General features: G+C 25.3%; 1 protein-coding gene across 1 annotated transcript in view; it reads left to right on the plus strand.

The window, feature by feature from the left end:
• The first annotated feature begins 3220 nt into the window (after positions 1-3220).
• The window catches only part of LOC145828884 (splicing factor 45-like), a 29704-nt gene continuing 12092 nt past the window's right edge, over positions 3221-20832 (plus strand). Inside the window, exons 1-3 of the mRNA XM_082936630.1 lie at positions 3221-3352; positions 4756-4854; positions 7463-7620. Of these exons, the coding sequence (XP_082792756.1) occupies positions 3260-3352; positions 4756-4854; positions 7463-7620 (350 nt within the window). The 5' untranslated portion in view covers positions 3221-3259. The remainder of the gene's footprint in view (positions 3353-4755; positions 4855-7462; positions 7621-20832) is intronic.

Genomic DNA, 20832 nt, shown 5'->3' on the forward strand with positions numbered 1-20832 from the left:
GTGTTAACTTGAAACTTTTATTTGTAAAATAGCTATGCATGGTTGGTTTTAGAAGCTTTCATATTGTTGTATATTTTAATTTGTAATATTTCAGCTAAGTCTTAAAGTAATTGAAGAAGCAAGTTTCTTTCAAGGAAAATTAATTGAGTAAATATTTGCTACATAATCTAAATTACTGTACTATTTTTTAGGTAGTGTTTACTTTTAAAGCTTGTTATGAGCACAGACAGAATTAAAACTTTATATTAAAGTAACTTAATTTTTAAATTAAATTGAAGTTTCTGGTTTTATAATAAATATCAGCACAAATAAATATCAGTACAAATAAACTTCTAACAAACTTCAAGCAAGCAAGTAAATCATATGTAGTTGTACTTGCCATAAATAATCAACCTTTAGTTATTGAAAGCTAAAAAGCTATTGAGAACTTCAGAAAAGGTTTATTGTTGCAGAGGGAAAAGTGAGTTCTGATGTTTTTCTACTATAAAAACAGAAAAAAATATAGGTCGCAAGTCATTTTGAAATCACTCACAAGTTTAAATATGAACAACAAGGTTGTCAAACATTCAGGCCACTTTTGCTTTTTATTTTGTAAGGATGTTTTTTTAAATTTCAGGCTAGTTTTTTGATTATAAGTGTTTTTATTTTCTAGTCTTTTTAACATTACATCATTGATTATTATTTCAAATTATCTTTAAGTTTGAATGTGAAATTAAGAGTATGACAACTTAAGTAAATTAAAAAAAAATCTTTGTTATACTGTCATTAAATAATTATTCACTGTTTTTTATTTTTTATATCTAAAGTTAAGAATAATATTCTGTCTTTTTTGATGCTTCATAGCTTTCAATTTTCTTTCAAAAGTTTTGTTAAATAATTTTCAAAGGTTTTACTTTATATAGAACCCCCTTTTGTCTTAATATTAAGGTGTGTAGTGAAATTAAATTTTTGATTTATCATTTGAAACTTTAAAAAAAAAGTAAATTCAATTTAAAAACTTAAGTTCTTCTAAAGCAGAGTTTCCCAAACTTTTTTTCAAAAGACCCCCTTTAAAGAAATTAAAAATGCTATGGCCCCTCCAACAAAATTATTCAAAAATTTGTATCTTTTCTTTTGCTCTCCGTCAGCAACTCCAGAATATCTATTGTAAATTTCAAAGTATGACCTTATGGTCCCTTGTGGCTCCTTTACTGCTCATGGTCCCCATTGGGGCCACTTAGCCCACTTTGAGAAGCCCTGTTCTTAGGGGATTATCTTTAAAAAACTTGCTTTTTTAATTTACAAAATGTTTAAAGCTTTAGGGTTTTTCAATTTACTTATCTTGAAAACTCAAAAATGAACTTTATAAATCCTAAACTACCTGTACTAACTACAAAGTTCTAGTTATTTCTGTACATAAGTTGATACTTTTTATGAACATTTAAAAAATAAAAAAAGTCTATGTGAGTATGTTTCAGCTATCATACCTGAATTGATATGGTATGTTTTTAAAGCTCTTGTTAGTATTGTTGATTGAAACTTAAAATTCATCAGGTATTACAAGTGGGTAGCTGTCAAATTTGCACAAGAACACAAAATTGCACAAGAACACAAAATTGCACAAACATATTCTTGCATAAAGACACTTCTGGTGGTAAAATTGTACAAATATAAAATTGTACAAAATGAGCAGACAATTTAGCACGGAGACATTTTTGCTCAAGTCGAATTTTTTTTTAATTAATTTTATATTTTTATTTATTTTAAACAACTACTGTTACCCCTAACCCTTACTCTTGGTCAGTAGCTTTTTATGTTTAAATTAATTAATTTTTATTTGTTCATTTTTCTTGTTTTATTGAAAATAATTTTTATTAGTTAGTTTTTTATTTTTACTTTCACTGTTACCCCTAACCCTTACACCCGGTCAGTAACTTTTTTTTTTCTTTTTAGTTTATCTTTTATTTTTCTTTTTTGTTATTTATTTTATTTCTGTTAAAAAATTTTTTTTTATGTCTTTTTTTACTTTCGTAAAAAATTACCCTTGGTTCAAAATTTTCTATGTGCAATCAAGTACCCTTGTGCTTTTTAGTAACCTTGTGCAATTTTGCTTCGTGCAATTTTGACCTGTTCTTATTATAAGTTCTTAGTGTCAAAAGTAGACTTAATTTTAGAAAATTAAGTTCATATAAATAAAAATTTATTTTATGATTAGTGGCAATCTTGAGTTTGGCTTGACTAAAATCTGAATAATAAGTTTAAATAAACTGTAATTCACCATATACAATATTAAAAGTATATATATATATATATATATATTTAATTTATATAAATAGTCAGTATGAAAAGTTTTGCACACAAACATAAAAACTAAAATTTTACTGAAGTTTTTAAAAATATGATAAATTTGTTAAAAGTTTTCTTACTTGTTTTTTATCTATGTATTTAATTTTCAGAAAATAATACTTTATAAGTTTTAGAGTGACAAAACAAATAAAAAAACTTCACATGATTTTGTTTTCAAATTATTAAAAAAAAACTTGCTGTAAAACCTCGAAGACTGTTGATAGAAATTTAGGAGAAAATAATTTTTATATAATGGTCTATTTTCACCTTTACAGTTTGTACATCAGTATGGATTTTTTTAAACTCACTCATTATGATTCTTAAATTTTGAAAGTTACTTAGACTTTTGTAAAAATATTTGGTAGTTGTGATAGAAATATATAAGCAATAAAACCAATTTAAAAAATTAACTGAGACTCCCTGTGACCATGATATATTTAACAAAAGCTACTCAAAAGCCTAGCTAGTATCAAGATAATTTATGTATATATTTTAACTTTTCACTTTTCTGTATAATATAAGACAAACTGAAGTTGTATTTTAAAATCTAAAAATATAAAGAGCTTATAATACAAAATTTACATTTTGCAAAATATTATGATTCATTCTACTTTTCTATAACATAGTTTTATGGAAAGCATTAGTTACAACTTTATAAGATACAGTTTTTATTGATTTTTACCTTTAAGTTAGAGGTTTTATCTAAATTTTTAAAAAAAAGCTTTTTTTATCTATAAATGTATTTTTATAACACTTGACAAAAATTTTTAATATTTACATAGTTATCAGACATTTTTTAAAACTGTGTTTAATAAACTTTTACTTCTAAACAGAAGTATTTAAAATTTTTTAAATGTACAAAGTTTTTAATGACTTACATGCTTATATTTTTCACAGTACTTATTTAAAAGTTGAAATAATATAAGAAATAAATATGTCTCTTTACGATGGACTTGGTGTGGACAACAACCAAAACAAAGTGAATAGCTGGACTCCAAGCTTTCAAATGCTCAAAACTCAGTTACAGGTTTGATGTTTAACTAGCTTCAGACTAAATTTTTAAAATAATCATTGTTGTACTCCCAATATAAGATGAAGCTTTAGATTTTTTTAAGTTTTTGTTGTTTAAAATATATTTTACTAAGAGTAGTAGAAAAAGCACAAATAGATTTTAATACTAAAACCATTTCAGTTACTTTTTGTGTAGTTTAATTGTTTTAGGCTGCTTTTTTCTATGCTAAAACAAATAAAAACATAACAGCTGTCTTGTATGAAACTTAAAGTTTACATTTATTTAAGTTTTAGTGTTATTTAATACTTAAAAAATAAAATTTAGAAACAGTTTTCATACTAAGGTATAAATATTTTAAAAAGCTAGAATAATATTATATGAACATAAGTAAAATATTGTCCCAGTTCAATTGTTATTAGTTTAATTTCTTTTAAGTTTATTTTCTATTAATAGACAACAAGTATTAAAAAAAAAACCTTTCAATAAATTAGTTGTAGTGATTTTTAATGTCTTTCTATGACTTCAAAGTTTTAGATGTGCAGTAAAACACAAAATAATTTTGAATTCTGATGTATTTATTCACTTTTTTCCAAAAACTTTTTTTCAAAAATATACTTAAATAAAAGTAAGTACTGGAGTGTTTATAGTGTAATGTCAATATTTGATCTTGATGTATAAAATTTTAGCAAAAAGTTAGCATGTGATTTTGATCAATTAGTTTGTTATTATCTTTTAGCTTAAGCTAAGTTTTTTTTTTAAAGCCAGCCGATGAAGATATAAAATTAAGGACTAAAATTGAGTAAATACTAATTGTTAACAGAAGTTATTTAATATGTATGATGACCTACATAAATGTCAATGATATTTTTATGTTTTCAGGACATCATTACTTTTAAACAAACAAATTTTTTTACACTTTTTATTTAAATTTCTTTGCATAAAGTCATTTTAAGCAGCAAAAGTCCTGCTTAAAAATATCAAAATTAACAATAGTACTTTTATTTTGTAATCAGCCTAGAAAACTGTTCAACTTGTAAAAGTATTTAAGGCTTAGCAATACACTTACTTTGAAGTACTAGAACTAAGTAGCTTTTAAAAATTACTTTTTTGATTGATTTTTCATATTTTACATAAAAAATGTTAAAACAAGTAAAAATAAATTTTGTTAAACATATTCTTTAGTTCTGTTTTTTTTTAATCTTAAAGCTTTACCATAGTTTCAATATAATCATAATAAAATTATTACTTTTTGTTATAATTTTAAGTTGTTTGCAGAGAATACAACTTTAACAAATCAAAAGCTAAGAGGCTTAAAAACTTTTCTTGAGTATTTACCAAAAAGTAGTGTAAACTGTAACCAAATTTTTTAGTTAAGTTCTGAAAAATACCTCATTGTATTTAATTTTATATATTTTTAGGCAAAGAAAGCCACACTGACGAAAGCAAAAGCTGAACGGGCAAGAGTTTCAACAGTGGCACCCGTGATGGACTTTGGTAAATCCAGGCAGGAGATTATTGTGAGTTAAAGTTATTACTACTAACTTTTTATATTTGTTTGTAGATATATATAGTTTTGTTATGTGTATTTGAAGTATGATAGTTGTTTTATAATGGTAAATACAGGCATTTAATCTGTTTTGTTTGTTTCAATTGTTGGAATTTTATAAGTAAGTTTACAATTAAATACTTTTTATTTAATTTGATGCATTTTTAGTATACATAACAGTTATTTTAGTTATGTTTTTAAACATAACATATTTTTTAATGATTTTCAGTTTTCATTGAGAATAAATGCCTTTGCTGAATTTAAAATTTTTATAATACGATTTTAATACATTTTCATCATAATTGTTTTATTATATATATTAATGTTTTTCATACACTTTATTTTTAACTATTGTGAAATAAACAAATATAATAATAAGCTCCTTGAAGAAAGTTTATTAAATAAAACATTTTTAAAATTTACTTTTGACTTTTTAAAGTTTTGAGTTTCAAAGCAAAAAGTATTTTTAGAAAGTTAAGAAATATAAAATTTCATACTTGATATAATGCTTTTAAAATATATTTTCATGAAAAATGAGTTTTAGATTTTAGGGTTTTTTAAAACAGTAACTTTATATTATTTCTGTAATAGTTTTTGTACTTCAAACTTTTTAAATAATAATATTGGTAATGTGTAACATAAATAATTGTTTAAATTATTCTAATTTATTATGTAATAGTTTTTGTAGTGCTTTTTTTTCAATAAAATTAAAGTTTAAGACCACTAAAAAATTAATTGAAATCAAACAGGTATTTACTTTTACAATGAATATATTATAACTTTTAAATTAAACACATATCTTCCTACTTAAAGTTGATTTGCTTTTACTTTGAATTTAGTGGGTATAAATTTTGAGTTTATGTTACACATGTTTTCTGGTTGTAATAGCGATAGTTTGTTCAAGTTAATAATTTCCAGTTAAGTTAATAAGCATTTGTATGTGTTTACCATGTTTTAATGATATAACTTCAGTAAAAATAAGAAAGTATTAATCATAAGTAAACTTAGTACTTTGAAACTTACTGTGTTGACATTTTTTATTTTATTTCCTTACTATGAAATTATTTTACTTAAAAAGTTAAATCTTTTTGAAATTTTCTATTGCAATGTTTTGAGTTATTAGAAATATTATGAATGTTTTTAAATTGATCCAGTGTTTCTCAACTTGTGCACCTGAATAATTCATTTTGAACATTTATTTTGACCAATAATTAAAAAAAAAAATTTTAAAGTAAATATTTCATCTTAGCGCTGCATTAAATAGAATATTTTTGTCAATGTTTATAAGTTTTGAGTAAAAAGTACATAACAGTAGTAATTCATGTAACAAAATTAAATTGCACTTGTTATTGTGTGATTTATTCAGCACAGTTTTGTAAAATATTGAGAGTTTTCAAGATATATATTAAATAATTCAACATGGGCTTGCAATAATCCAATTTTCAATTTTTAGCAGGGTGTGTTTTTTACTGAAATAAGTTGAAGTCAAGTTTAATGCGTATACATATACATTATTGGCTTTGAATATATATTAAAAGTCCAATAACAGAAGGTTGAGGTTAAGATTTAAAATTTTAAGAGTTAGGAGTTGCATAATGCACCTATAAGAGAGTAAAACTCTTCCCAATTGATGCTTATTTATCTCCCTAAAGTTTTTATTTGTTCATTAACTCCTAATATGTACAATTTCAAACTTTTGCACTGTTTTCATTACATAACAACATCTTTTACATAAGGTTTTGTTAAACTTTTTCGCAAATGGCCTCCTTTAAAAAAATTAAAAAAAACCATGGCCCCCTTTAACAAGATTTTTCAAAAGTTACCATTAAATAAGCCTAAAATATTTTTTTTTGCTGTTCATCTGCAACTCAAGAATATCTAGTGTAAGCTTCAAATTATGACTTTATTCCCCCCTATCACCCCTTTGCTGCTTGCGGCGCCCTAAGTATCTAGCCCAATTTGGGAAACCTTGTTTACATTATTCTTTTTTCCAAACAAACGCACGACGAGCCACCACATTCAAACTCCGTGTTTTTGGGAGCATTTAATTAGAACATACAAAATACCAAAACTAATCACCATATTTTTTAACATAAAAAATGTTATTAAAAAAACATTCATTTATTGATTAAAACTGCCTAAAATCTTTTTTTTGCTCTTCATCTGCAACTCGAGAATATTTAGTGTAAGTTTAAAATTATGACTTCATGCCCCCCTCTAACTCTAAGTATCTGTCATGGCCCCCAACGGGGCCACTCGGCCCACTTTGGAAAACCCTGTTTACATTATTCACTTTCCCAAACAAACGCACGACGAGCCACCACAATCAAACTCAGTGTTTTTGGGAGCAGAAAAACTTTGAAATTAATTAGAACATTCAAAATACTAAAACAAAACACCATATTTTTTAACATACAAAATATTATTAAAAAAGAACATTAATTCATGTATTGATTAACAGGCACATGGCAAACAACCGCAAAAAAAAGTAAGTATAATACCATCCCCATACAGACACACGACAAGCTAGTAATTAAGACATGTAATTACAACAATTATTAATCTACTTATTTCGACAGACGCACGACGAACCACCGCAAACGAACAGTGTGTTCCTGGGAGGAGAGAGTTTGGAGAAGTTCACTGATGAGTACGATCCGTCGCATCCCAACGATTACGAGAAGATCTGCAAGAACAGGGATAAGGAGCAGAAGAGGGTTGATGAGGAGAAAAACAGGTTTGTGATAATATTTGCTTATTTATTTTATACCACAATATTAATGGGGCTTATATTTTTCTTTCACCATGTTGAAATCAATAAGACTCAGTATGTAAAGCCGTATTTTTCATTTATTTTCATACTCGCAATTCCTCTATTAAATAAGAGAGTTGATGAGGAAAAAAATGTTTGTGCTGATTTTTATTATTGATTTCTTTTTATATTGTTTTTGTATACCGCAAAGAGATCAGGTAATTCAACTAAAACATATTAGGAATTCTAACTAAAAATACCAATATTTTAAATTTTTTTTTTCTAAAAAGTTCAATAGAAGTAATAAGGATTAGACAAGGTCATTTTATTATTGATTTAACTTTATATTTTTTTAATATACCCCAAAGAGGTCAGGAACACACAGTTAATTAAAAAAAAGTTCAAAAACGCAATATTTATTTTTTGCACTTGCAAATCCTAAGTAGTTTAGTTTTATAAGAACTGTTATTTTTAATTTCATATTCCATAAACATGGATGTAAGGCGAAAAGGGTTAGGGAGGGAATTCACAGGTTGTTTGTTTTAGCAATTTTACTACAATATTTTCATTTAACCACATCAAAATCAGTGAAGTTCAGTTGATTAAAAAACAAAAATGAGAATTTAGAATAAAGTTTTTTTTGCATACTTGTAAGTAAGCCTTATATGGAACAGAGATAACAAAGTAGAGTAAATCCAAGGTTGAAGTTTAGTTCAGCATTTAGTCCAGGATTCCCTTAGCATGTCAGAAAACCAAAAAATTAGATAATCTCGGGTCATAACTAATTTTATCAAGTATTAAGAATCAGGTTTTTGAGTATTCTTTATCAAGTCTAACTAAGTCCTTTGAAGAGAGAAATTTTCAATTGAATTTAAGTAAAATAAGGTCTGTGAAAATTAAGTTTTTATTAATTTAGTTTACGCCGATACAAATCAAAACATTTTTTATAGCCTGTAATCAATTACAGCTAGTGACTAAACCTAAATTAGATCATGTTACAAATTATTAAACTTGCGTTTAAACTGCTTTGTGACGTAACGAGCTTTAATTCGTGAACGCTCGCTCACGCGTTCGGTATAAGTTCAATGTAATAATCAACCCGAAATGATATCAAAGTATACGTACTAACTTTAAAGCCGTCAGTCAAACGGCTAATAACACATTACAATTTGCAGCTTATCACCACGTTAATTAGTGTCACTTGCTGTAATGAACATCCTTTACACTAGTTGCTAATTTCAGTAAAGGCAGACAAAAGCTGTGAATTCTAAGTTTTTGTGGTGTACTATATTGTTCTAAGACATAGTTGCTGTTACTTTTAACTTTTGTAAATTTTACTTTGTAAAGGCAAAATGTAAATCTGAGAATTATGAAGACCGTTGTAAATTTTTAAAGTTTAAAATTGGGCATGTTGTCAGGGTTGCCAAAAAAGCCTGGAACTTTGAATAAAAATCACTAAAAAACCTGGAATTCGAACATTTTTTACATGTTAAGTCGTTAAGTATTAATTTGACACAAAAAATCTACTATATAAACAAAAATTTCTTGTCTTCATCAAAATTTTTTTTAAATAAAAATACAAATTTACAGTATCTTTTCATTTTTGTTGTACAACTTAGCACAGTTTTTAACTTTAAACATAGCTTTAAATTTAAAATAGACTCAAAATCGTGTACTTTTAAAATCTGGAAGAGTCTCAGAAAACCTGGATGAAATTTCTTAGAAAAATTTGGCAACCCTGTATTATTCAATTTATAAATTTTTAAATTAAACTTGTGCATTTCGTGCTGCAAAGTGAGTTTAATTTGTTAATTGAAGTACTCAGTGGGTTGCAGTGATCAGGAATTAAAAATCTGTTAATTTTAATATATATTTGTCATTTTAACTATTTTTTTCCTGTGTAGCAAAGACATTTATGCTTTGTTTAAAATTTGAAAAAAATGCGAACTTAAACGGCAGGTTGTAATAATTTAGAATTCAAAATATTAATAACTTAAAACGTGCTAAATTTAGTAGCTAAATCATTACTGGGAGGTATTTCTATATGAAAATTGTGTTACTTTTTCGACGTTGCATATTAATTGTTAGTTGCACTTGAATATAGTTTATTAACTTTTTACACTCAGAATTAGTTATAAATGTTGTGCTTATCATGTTATGTCTAAAAACAATAAAAACTAAAGTGTTTTTTTATATTAACAGTTTAAGATGTAATATACTCTGCTGCTTAATTAAATCAAAAATGAAAGAATATTTTAAAATTGTTTTTAGCTTTGATTAAAACTCCTGTTAAATTTCTGAAGAATATGCTTGACTACAATTATTGTTTTTTATTATATCTAGTCATAAAACTTACTATTTAAGATTAATACGTTCGATAGTTGCAAACTGTATAATGGATAAATGCAAACTCTAGCTTTTATTCCTAAATGTTAAGCAAAATACTTTATAATAACTTTATAATAGTTATACAAAATAAAAATATGAACGAAATACCCAACTTTTTGACGTATACTTCCAACTTGTCACCCTATCCAATGAGACTAAATTATAACTCTTACATTCAATGTTTATTTTTGTTTTATCTGACTCTTTAAAATATTACTGGTTTCTGCTAGGAGCATTTAAAAAATATCGTGTAGAACACCTAATAAAAAAATTCTACAAACTAAATAAGTTGCTACGTTTTTCCTTTGTTCTCATTTGGATTTTCGTCAAATTTTCATGGTTGCTTAGTTGTTTACTGTTAACCGTAATTATAACCTTTTTTTGTTTTTGTTCTAGTTAATAATTTAAGTTATCACTTGAAATTTATGGATATTATTAAATCCTCTTAGAGTTTCTTTTTCAGTTGTCAAAGTAATTGTCTCTATAATTGAATTGCAAATAAAAACAGTTTAAGTAGTTCAACAAATCGTTCTAATTGATAGTTCACCTCCGTCGTGAGGAATTGTTCAAATGAATTCAATAACTTTTTTTTGCTTAATTTTATTTTGATGGTTTCTTTGTTATTTATCTAATTTAGTTCGTAAACCGAAAAGACTTATTTTAATGCGTTTAGTGTTAACATTGTATTGTCTTTATTATTAAATTGCTAAGAAACTTGTTCATATAAATAAATATTATGTCAATTAAAAATGTTAATATAACCCCAACGGAACGGATCTTGTTTTTTATACTGAATTTTTTTCAAAATCTATAATTTATTCTCACATTTGGAAAATTTATCTTATTTTGTATGATGATTGTTTTTTTTTTTCGAAATCCATAATTCATTTTGTTACGTTTGGAAATTGTAGTGACGTAACTTGAATAAACCACAAACACTGAGATACAATTTTGTTACTTACAATGATAATATTTTTAATATAATTAGCTGATGCATCTTCTGCACCATTAGTAACTGGTGAAATTTGTAAGCTGTAGTAATACAGCTATAATTAACTATAATTAATAAAATACAATTTAAATACCTATAATACTAGCGATTGCTAGAAATTATCAGCAATATCATTTGATTTAATTTTGCAAGCTGTTGTAAGACAGCTATAAGTATTCATTATTAAAATTGATTTTAAAGATTACCATATAAGATGTTTAGTCGTTTTTTAATATTGTTTAATATTACACAATTTTACTGCAGAATATTTAAAAAGTACGGAAAACTTTAAATTCTCTTCAATGTTTTTGAGTAAAATTGTTAAATCTTACCTACGAATACTTATCCACTTTTTAAAAAATCTTTGGTGGTTACTCTGTTATTTTTTTGTTAGCTCTCATTCAAAACTTAAGTTAATTTAAACCAGGAGTTATTCAATTATAAAAAAAGTATGATTTAGTATAAATTTAGCAGCTGTTAAAGTAGTTGTCATTATTAAGAAGTCGCAACTAAATTGTTAAAGTTTAAATAACGTTTAATTATCCACTATTCTATGGAAATTTGTTAAAGTAAACCAACATACTGTTCGTATCAAAACTTTTATCATTGAATTGTTTACCTATTTTATAAAAAGCTGTTGATTTTTAGCAACAAGTTCTATTTCTTTTTTCATATTTTTTAAATCCATAACTGTTTTTTGCGTTTTGTATTAAGATCTAATTATTACTCAATTACAAAGAAAATTGCTCAAGTAAATCAATAATTTGTACTGTAAAGTCAATAAATTAAACCTAACGGATCTTGTATTTTATTTTATTTTTTATTTTTTCAAAATTAATTATTAATTTTTGTTACGTTTGAAAATTGTAGTGACGTAACTGGAATAAATCGCAAACACTGAAATTCAATTTAAATATTTAAAATACTAACAATTGATTAATTATATTGTCATTAGCATCTGGTGAAATTTGTAAGCTGTCGTAAGACAGCTATAAACAAATTTGTTTAAACGTAATTTGGGAGAGCTTTAGCTAGAGCTACATATAAGATTCAAACAAAAAACGTCTTCTAATGCCATTTATTACTTTAAGTATATTTAAAGCTCAAATCACTAAAACACCCCAGCTAGGTAGTCATTCACTGCCTTAAATATGTTTTATACTCAACCACTACATTCAGGCCTGTTTTCCATCAAACATTTGGTGTACATCTGAAATAGCGCTGTTATTTAAAATTGTTTTTGAAATTCTCCAATCAAAGTTAAAGGTGAAAAACTCAGGTTCTTTCGAAATATATCTTTTCTAAATACCAGGCAAAATTTTATAACTCAACTAGAGGTCGGCAAACTGCAGATTTCTTTTTTTGAAATATGTTCCTCAATTTTTTAGTCTTATCTTTTAGAATTAATTTATTTGTTTACTCCTTTACAAAAAGTTGATTAAAAGTAAGATGTTTTAAGAATATTACGTTAATACGTTTATATGATTTCCGTCCCCTTCCTTTGATTCATAATTTTTCTTAAAGTTTTTGTTTTTATTTCTGTTGGTTAAATTGTTATTTAGATAAGTTTTCGTAGTATTTAAATTCGAAAAGCAGTAAATTTTTCTATTTAATTCTCATAACTACTTTCTTTTTAATTATCTCTTTCATTTATGCTTATTGCATCTATTTTCGGTCACTGAGTTTTTTTGTTTTAAAAAGTGACTATAGGATTAAATTCAAACTTGAAAAATATCTTCTTGATTAACTACTTATTTATTGACCTTACAGCAATCACAAATTTCTGTCGAAAAAACGTTTACATGTAATTTTTTATGATTCTTTTGTCTAATGATTTATTAGTAAGTAAAGTAGACAACAAATGAAACATAATGTTTTAATAGTTTGTTTTTTATCACGCAAATCTAATAATGTCTATAGTGTTTGATTGAACGCTTTGTATTTGTTTTACATCAAAACGATAAAAACTGCGTTTTGAATTTGTATAAATTATATGTTTTTTACTTTAATTGAATAAAATAAGTTTTGTAAAAAGCATGCTAATATCGTTTTAGCAAAATTAGTTTTGAACAATTATTTACATTTGTTAGATACTTATTCCATGACAAATATAAAGTTTTGGTTTTCAATTAATTATTTTTAATGGAAATTAAACTTTTATAATTGAAAATTGATACTATTTCGATCATAGATGCAATAAATTAGTTTTTTTTGTAAATCTTAACATCTTATAAATTTTATTAGTTTTATTATATCTCAAGTGAGTAATTTGTAATTTTTTTTTTGGTTTGAAAAAATATTATTGCGTCATTGCTAGATGCTTTTTGTGGTGATAGTAATTTGAAACCGCAAACGTTATAATTCTTTTTATAATAAAATTTTTAAGCGATGCATACGTAATGACAAGTGCCGTGAAAGAGCATTAATTTGTAAGCTGTTGGAATACAGCAATAAAATTTTAATTCTTAATATTTCGTCTATTAACACTTTAATGTTGATAGTTTCAAAAAACAAATCACTTCTATTTAAGAGAAGTTGTTATAAGTTACCCAGAAATTTCTTTAGTTTTATCATTAATTAGTGTCCCGATGTTTGTTCTAGTTCCATAATATTTATTTTGGTTGAAGATTGTAGTGATGTAACTTTTTTGTTTTAGTAAGTTGTTATTTATCACGGAATTCTACTGTAGGGTATAATACCTGAGTAAACGCTTTGTTTTTATTTTACATCTAAGAAATATAAACTGCATTTTCAATATATTTGTAAAGTCTTTTTTAATTTAAAGTGAAATAAGTTAATTAAAAAGTATACCAATAGCATTTGTTAGCAAAATCAATTTATATTAGTTAAATATATGTTGAAGATATTCTATGACAATTTTTTTTTTGTCTACAATTTAAAACAGTTTTTTAATAAAATTTGAGATTTTATAAATATTAATTACTACTATTCCGAACCTAACTGCCATAAATTTATTTTTTTTTGTAAATTTAAATTTTAAATGATATTTCCATATACATTTAGTTTGCTTGTCTGTTTTTCTTGTCCAGTGGTAGATTAAAAAAAAAAGCTTCATTCAGTTATCTAAATTTAAAATTTACATTTTTTTTTGCTTGAAACAAATTACTTTTGGACACGAAATTGTAACTAATTTAATTTAAACCGCGCTCAACATATTCTAAGTTTTTTTTTTTTTTTTTAGTTTAGATATATCAAAATTGAGTGATGCTAGATTATTTATTGAAGTTCTTTTTTTTGTTAATAAGATCATTGCGTCTGATGCTTTTTGTGAAAAAAAATAATTTGAAACCACAAACGTTAGAAAACAATTTTCTTCATAAATAAAGGTTGAAGCTTTGCTAAAGGAAGCTTTTGTACCGTGTGGTAAAAGTAATTTGTAAGCTGTTGGAATACAGCAATAGAAATCAATTAAGTAAATTAACACTTAAATTGTCCGAACACAGATTTCAAAAGAGAAATTCACTTCTATTTGAGAGAAGTTGTTATGTCTTACCCGAGAGCTTCTTTAGTTATATTATTAATTAGTGTCCTGATTTTTTTTAATCCACAATTTACTTTTTGCGTTCAAATCTCACACAACTTTTATAAAAGTCTCAGATTGTTACTTTTTTTTAAATGTTACTTTTTTAAATTAAGATGTTTTCTCTCTGTTCGTGATTTTCAATGTTAAGTCACAAACGCTTTGTTGAGAAATTGTTATATAATCAAATTACAATTTAAAAAATTAAAAACTTTATGTCACAATACTTTCAATTTAAAGCTGAAATATTTCGGCTACAATACATATCAGAATTAATATGAAAGTTACTTTTTGGTAACATTTAATTTAAATCTACTCTTAATTTTTTTTACTTTTTATAAATAAAGTGAAAGTAATAAATGTTACCGTGTAAATAGTATGACTTTAATTTAATACAAAAATAAAATCTCAATTAAAATAATTATTCTTAATAGAATTAAAACTAATTTTAGTTATATTTAAAATACCAAAACACAATTTTGTTTCCAAATACTTCACATACAAAAAAAATTTATTCCAGTTCAGTAGTATTCACAATGTACATACCTGTGCATTGAAATAATTTTACAGTACACATAAAATTTAGCAATATTTTATTAATCAAGTTTGTTTCGTCTCTTTATTTAGAAAATTCCTATCACGTTTATTATTTATTAATACTTATTTCTATTTATTTAGCGTTTTGTAAGCTGCCGGAATACAGCAAAATTTTGGTTTGTACATAATAATTACTTAAATATTACATTTAGCGTAAATTTGCATATATTAAAAAAAATCATTCCTAGCATGAGTTGAAACTGAGTTGGTTTTAGTACCTGCCGTGTATTTTCGCGCTGTATTAATATTTATAGATAAACATGCAAAGTTACATTTCTAGATTACTCAAAGTAATGTGTATAACACGCTATACAGGATTTCTGAAAACTTAGGCCTGAGTAAATTTAATTTTATTTTGAGTGTACTGTAAAGTTTTAGAGTTCAAGAATTAGATGGCTGTTTACAAATTATAATGCTTTATTTAAATCATACAAACCTGTTAAAGGTTAGAAAATCGGTTTATTTTGAACCTTAAAAAGGTATGTATTAAATATGAGTAAAGCATCTACAAGTTTTACTAGTCTTAACCCCGACAAAAGTTATCTGTTGTGTTAAATATTCATAACATATTGGATCAGATTGTTAATATCTGTAGATTTTGGAGTTCGAACATAGAAATAATTTCATTACTGTCTTTTATTTTGATTAAAGAAGTTTTATTTATAAATTTTGAATCATACACACTATAAAATTAGAAATTAAGTAAGGAAGCTTAAAAAAGTAAAAATAATAATTTTTTGTCACAGATACTTTACAACAAAGCGTTGTTTTTTTTAGCTATATGTTCATTTTTTTAATGAAGTGTTACTTTTTTAGATTAAGATATTTTCTCGCTGTGCGTGATTTTCAATGTAAAATCTCAAACGCTGGGTTGAAAACTTGTTATATATTCAAACAACTGCTTTTAAATTGTGTGTAATCGGAGAATGTTATAATTTTAAACTAAAATACTTAGCTAAATTATATTCAGAAAAAAGTAACAAGATTGTTTTAATTACTTGCAATTAATTTAGATCTACTTTTATAACTTATAATTGTTTATAAATCAAGTAATGAATGTTACCGTATAGTTAGTATGATTTTAATTTAAAACAAATATAAAATCTCAATAAAGATGAATAATTTAAAGCTAGTCGATTCTATTTTAAAGTTTTATTTTCCACAATCCTTTTTGTTGCTTAGATTTTGCTATAAGAAACTAGTATGTAACATATGAAATTTAAAATTTACTTAATTAAATTTTGAATTATAATTGTGTATCACATAAATTTTCTCTAGTATGTGATTGCACTTGTTTTGTTTTAATTTATACAACAATGTAGACTGAATTTTTTACTTTTTTGAAATTCTTGTTTTCTATAAATGTTTTTTTTTTATGAAACAGTTTATTGAAAAAGATTAACATCATTCGTTTTTTAATGTGACAAAGTAGTTTGAACTGTTAAAAGAACTAAAGCTGGCTTGTGAAAATAATTTAAGTGTTTTTAAAATGGAAATAACTAATTTATATGGTCACATTTTGTTAGTCTTTCTACTTTTAAACTTATTTTATTCTGTACATAGTTTTCATAAATTTTTTTAGAAATGTTGTAGATCTAGTTTTTTTTTTCTTCTTAGATTGCCTCTTGACAAATTAAATATACGATTTAAAATCAATTGTTATAGGACTTACAAACGAATGTTTTAAGTATAATTGCTTACAAACAAACTTATGTTTTTTTCTCATGCTTAGACTGCTTCTTGACAAGCTAAGTAAAAGATTAAAAATCAGTTTAACGGAGTTTTATTAGAAGACTCTGCTTACTAGAAAATTAATTGCTTAAAATCTTATAGTTTTTTGATAAAACTTTGCTTACAAGCAAACTCATGCTTTCTTACAGAATTGTAGCCAAATAAAATTATTGTTTCTGAGTAAATTAAAACTTTTTTTTTTGCAAACTACTGTAAGTGTATTACATTATTAAGTTATTTATGATCATGTAAATAATCTAAATTCCACTGAAAGAATCAGACATTCTCATGCTAATAATTGTCATATTAAAGTTGCTTTGTAGTATTATTTGAAACTATTGAATTTTATTTTAGTTTATATATATCAAAAGTGAGTGATACTAGATTATTTACTCAAGTTCTTTTTTCGATTAATAAAATCATTGCGTCTGATGGTTTTTGTGAAAAAGTTAATTTGAAACCACAAACGTTAGCAAACAATTTTTCATTTTAAATAAAGGTTGAAGCATTGGTGTAGTAAGCATTTGTACAGTGTAGAAGAAGTAATTTGTGAGCTGTTGGAATACAGCAATAGAAATCACTTAAATTAATTACCACTTAAATAGTCCGAACACAGATTTTAAAAGAGAAGTTAACTTCTGTTTGAGAGAAGTTGTTATGTCTTTCCCGAGAGCTTCTCTAGTTTTGTTATTGATTAGTGTCCTGATTTTTTAAAATTAATAATTTACTTTTTGCGTTAAAATCTCACACAACATTTATAAAAGTTTTCAGATTGTTACTATTTTTTTTAAATGTTATTTTTTTAAATTAAGATATTTTCTCTCTGTTCGTGATTTTCAATGTAAAATCACAAACGCTTTGTTAAAAAATTGTTACATATTCAAATTACAATTTCAGATATCAAAGACTTTACGTTGCAATATTTTCAATTTTAAAGCTGAAATATTTCGGCTATAATACACATCAGAAGTAATATGAAGATTATTTTTTGGTAACAATTAGTTTGAATCTACTCTTAAAACTTTTTATTGTTTATAAATTAAGTGAAAGTAATTAATATTACCGTGTAAATAGTATGAATTTTATTTAATACAAAAATAAATTCTCAAATAAGATGAGTATTCCTTATAGAATTAGAACTAATTTTAGTTAGATTTAAAATACCAAAACACAATTTTATTTCCAAATACTTCACATACAAAAATAATTTTTATATATTTTAGTTCATTGATTTTCACATTGTACACACCTGTGCATTGAAATAATTTTACTTTACACATAAAATTTAGCAATATTTTTTTAATCACGTTTGTTTCGTATCTTTTTTTTTTAGAAAATTCTTATCACGTTTATTATTTATAATTACTTATTTCTATTTATCTAGGGTTTTGTAAGCTGTCGGAATACAGCAAAAATTTTTATTTGTACATAAAAATAACCTAAATCGTGCTTGAAATGATTATAATAATCTGCCGCGCAATTTCGCACAAAAAAAAAACTTCTCTAGTAAACATTTGACTTGCTGCACATCTTCGCATTTTTAATGTGTTTATTTCATCAGGAATAAATAAACTAATCAAGTCCTAACTGAGTTGAAACCTAACCTAACCTAAGTTGAAGCTGAGTTGGCTTTAGTGCCTGCCGTGTATTTTCGCGCTGTATTAAAATTTAAACAAAAGTACGCGAAGCTACATTACTAGATTACTCAAAATAATGTGTATAACACACTCTACAAGATTTTTTGAAAATTTAGTAAGTTGAGTAAATTTGTTTTTACTTTGAGAGTACTGTTAAGTTTATTAAGAGTTCCAGAATTAGATGATTATTTACAAACTATATTGCTTAATTTAAATCATACAAACCTGTCTAAAGTTAAAAAATTGGTTTATTCTAAACCGTACAAAAAATTTTTATTAAATATGAGTAAATCATCTACAAGTTTTACTTGTTTTAAACCCCATCAAAAGTTATCTGTAGTATTCAACATTCATAACATTTTGCACCATATTGTTAATATCTGTAGAATTTTGAGTTTAAACTTAAAAATAAATACAATATTGTCTTTTATATTGATTGAAGAAATTAAAATTTAAAATGTTGTTGCAAACAACATTATAAACTTAGAACTGAAGTAAAAAAGCTTTAAAATTTCCAATTTTCAAATGCTGTTACAAATACTTTACAATAAAGCATAGTTTTTAAAGATTGATTGTTTAAGTTTGTTACATTTTTAATGAAGATAGTTTTTCAAACTATATTTTTTTCTCTATTCGTGATTTTCAATATGAAATCACAAACGCTGTGTTGAAAACTTGTTATATATTAATAGATATAATAATTGAATTTTTTTATTATTCTTTTCAATTTAAAGCTGAAACATTTCGGCTCAATCAGAAGTAATTAGAAGACTAGCTTCGTTTCTATATTTAGTAACATCAGAAAAATTGCCCCTGATGCCTTTTGTGACGAAGTAATATAAAACTCTCAAACGTTGAAATGCATTTTAATATTTAGTTTGCTGACAAAACAGATCAATATCAGAGAAATTTCTATTTATTTTGCTTTTTGTAGCTTGACAGAGTTAAAAAAAATTATTTGTACATAATGACAATCTAAACCAGGGTTTCCCAAACTTTTTGCAAATGGCCCCTTTAATAAAATTGAAAAAGCCATGGCCCCCTTCAACAAGATCACTCATAAACTACGATAAAAAGCACCAAAGACCTTTTTTTTTGCTCTTCATCTGCAACTCAAGAATATCTAGTGTAAGTTTCAAATTATGAACTCATGCCCCCCCCCTCTTACCCCTTTGCTGCTCGTGGACCCCTGAGTATCTTTCATGGCCCCCAAGGAAGCCACTTGGCCCACTTCGGGAAACCCTGATCTAAACCATGGTTAAAATCATACAGTCAAAAAAAGTCACCTCTTAATTTCGCGCTGTTCAAACAAAACTCGGATAAATAAACATTTGACCTGCTGTACGTCTTTGCATTTTTAATGTGCTTATTTCATCAGGACTAAATTAATTAATCAAGTCCTAACTAACTAGTTTTATAAAATTATTTACAATTACATACAGCGCATCTTCGCGCAATTGCAAATATGAAAAGTAAATTTCTAGCATGTGTTGAATCTGACTGGGTTTTAGCGCCTTCCGTGTGTTTCGCGCTTTATTAACATTTAAAACGCGAAGTTACGCTTCTAGATAACTCAAAATAATGTGTATAACAACTCTACAGGAATTTTGAAAATTTAGGCCTGAGTAATTTTGTTTTTTATTTTTAGAGTACTGTAAAGTTTATTAAGAGTTCCAGAGTAAGATGGTTGTTTACAAACTATATTGCTTTATTTTATTCATACAAACCTGTTGAAGGTTAAAAAGTTGGTTTATTTTGTACCTTAAAAAAGTATGTTTCGTAAATGAGTAAAGCATCTACAAGTTTTACTAGTCTTAACCCCAACAAAAGTTTTCTGTAATATTAAAAAGTCATAACATTTTTGATCAGATTGTTAATGTCAATAGATTTTGAAGGTTAAACTTAAAAATAAGTACATAACTGTTTTTTATTTTGATTCAAGTAGTTAAATTTTAAAATGTTGTTGCAAACGACATTATAAAATTTGAACTAAAGTTAAAAAGCTCTAAAACTTCCAATTTTCAATTTCTCTTACAAATACTTTAAAATAAATCATAGTTTTTTAAATTGATTGTTTTAGTTGTTCCATTTTTGATAAAGATAATTTTTCAAATTTCTGTTCGTGATTTTCAATGTGGAATCACAAACGCTGTGTTGAAAACTTTTCATATAATAGTATAACAAACAAGAAATTAAATGTTTATATTGTTCTTTTTAATTTGAAGCTGAAACATTTCGGCTAAAAGATAATCAGTAATATAAAGCTCAGTTTCAATATTTAGTAACATTTAATTTTGATTTACTTTTAAAAC

This window comes from Thalia democratica, chromosome 2 (assembly GCF_965202585.1).
Source record: "Thalia democratica chromosome 2, ktThaDemo2.hap1.1, whole genome shotgun sequence".
Classification (NCBI taxonomy): Eukaryota; Metazoa; Chordata; class Thaliacea; order Salpida; family Salpidae; genus Thalia; species Thalia democratica.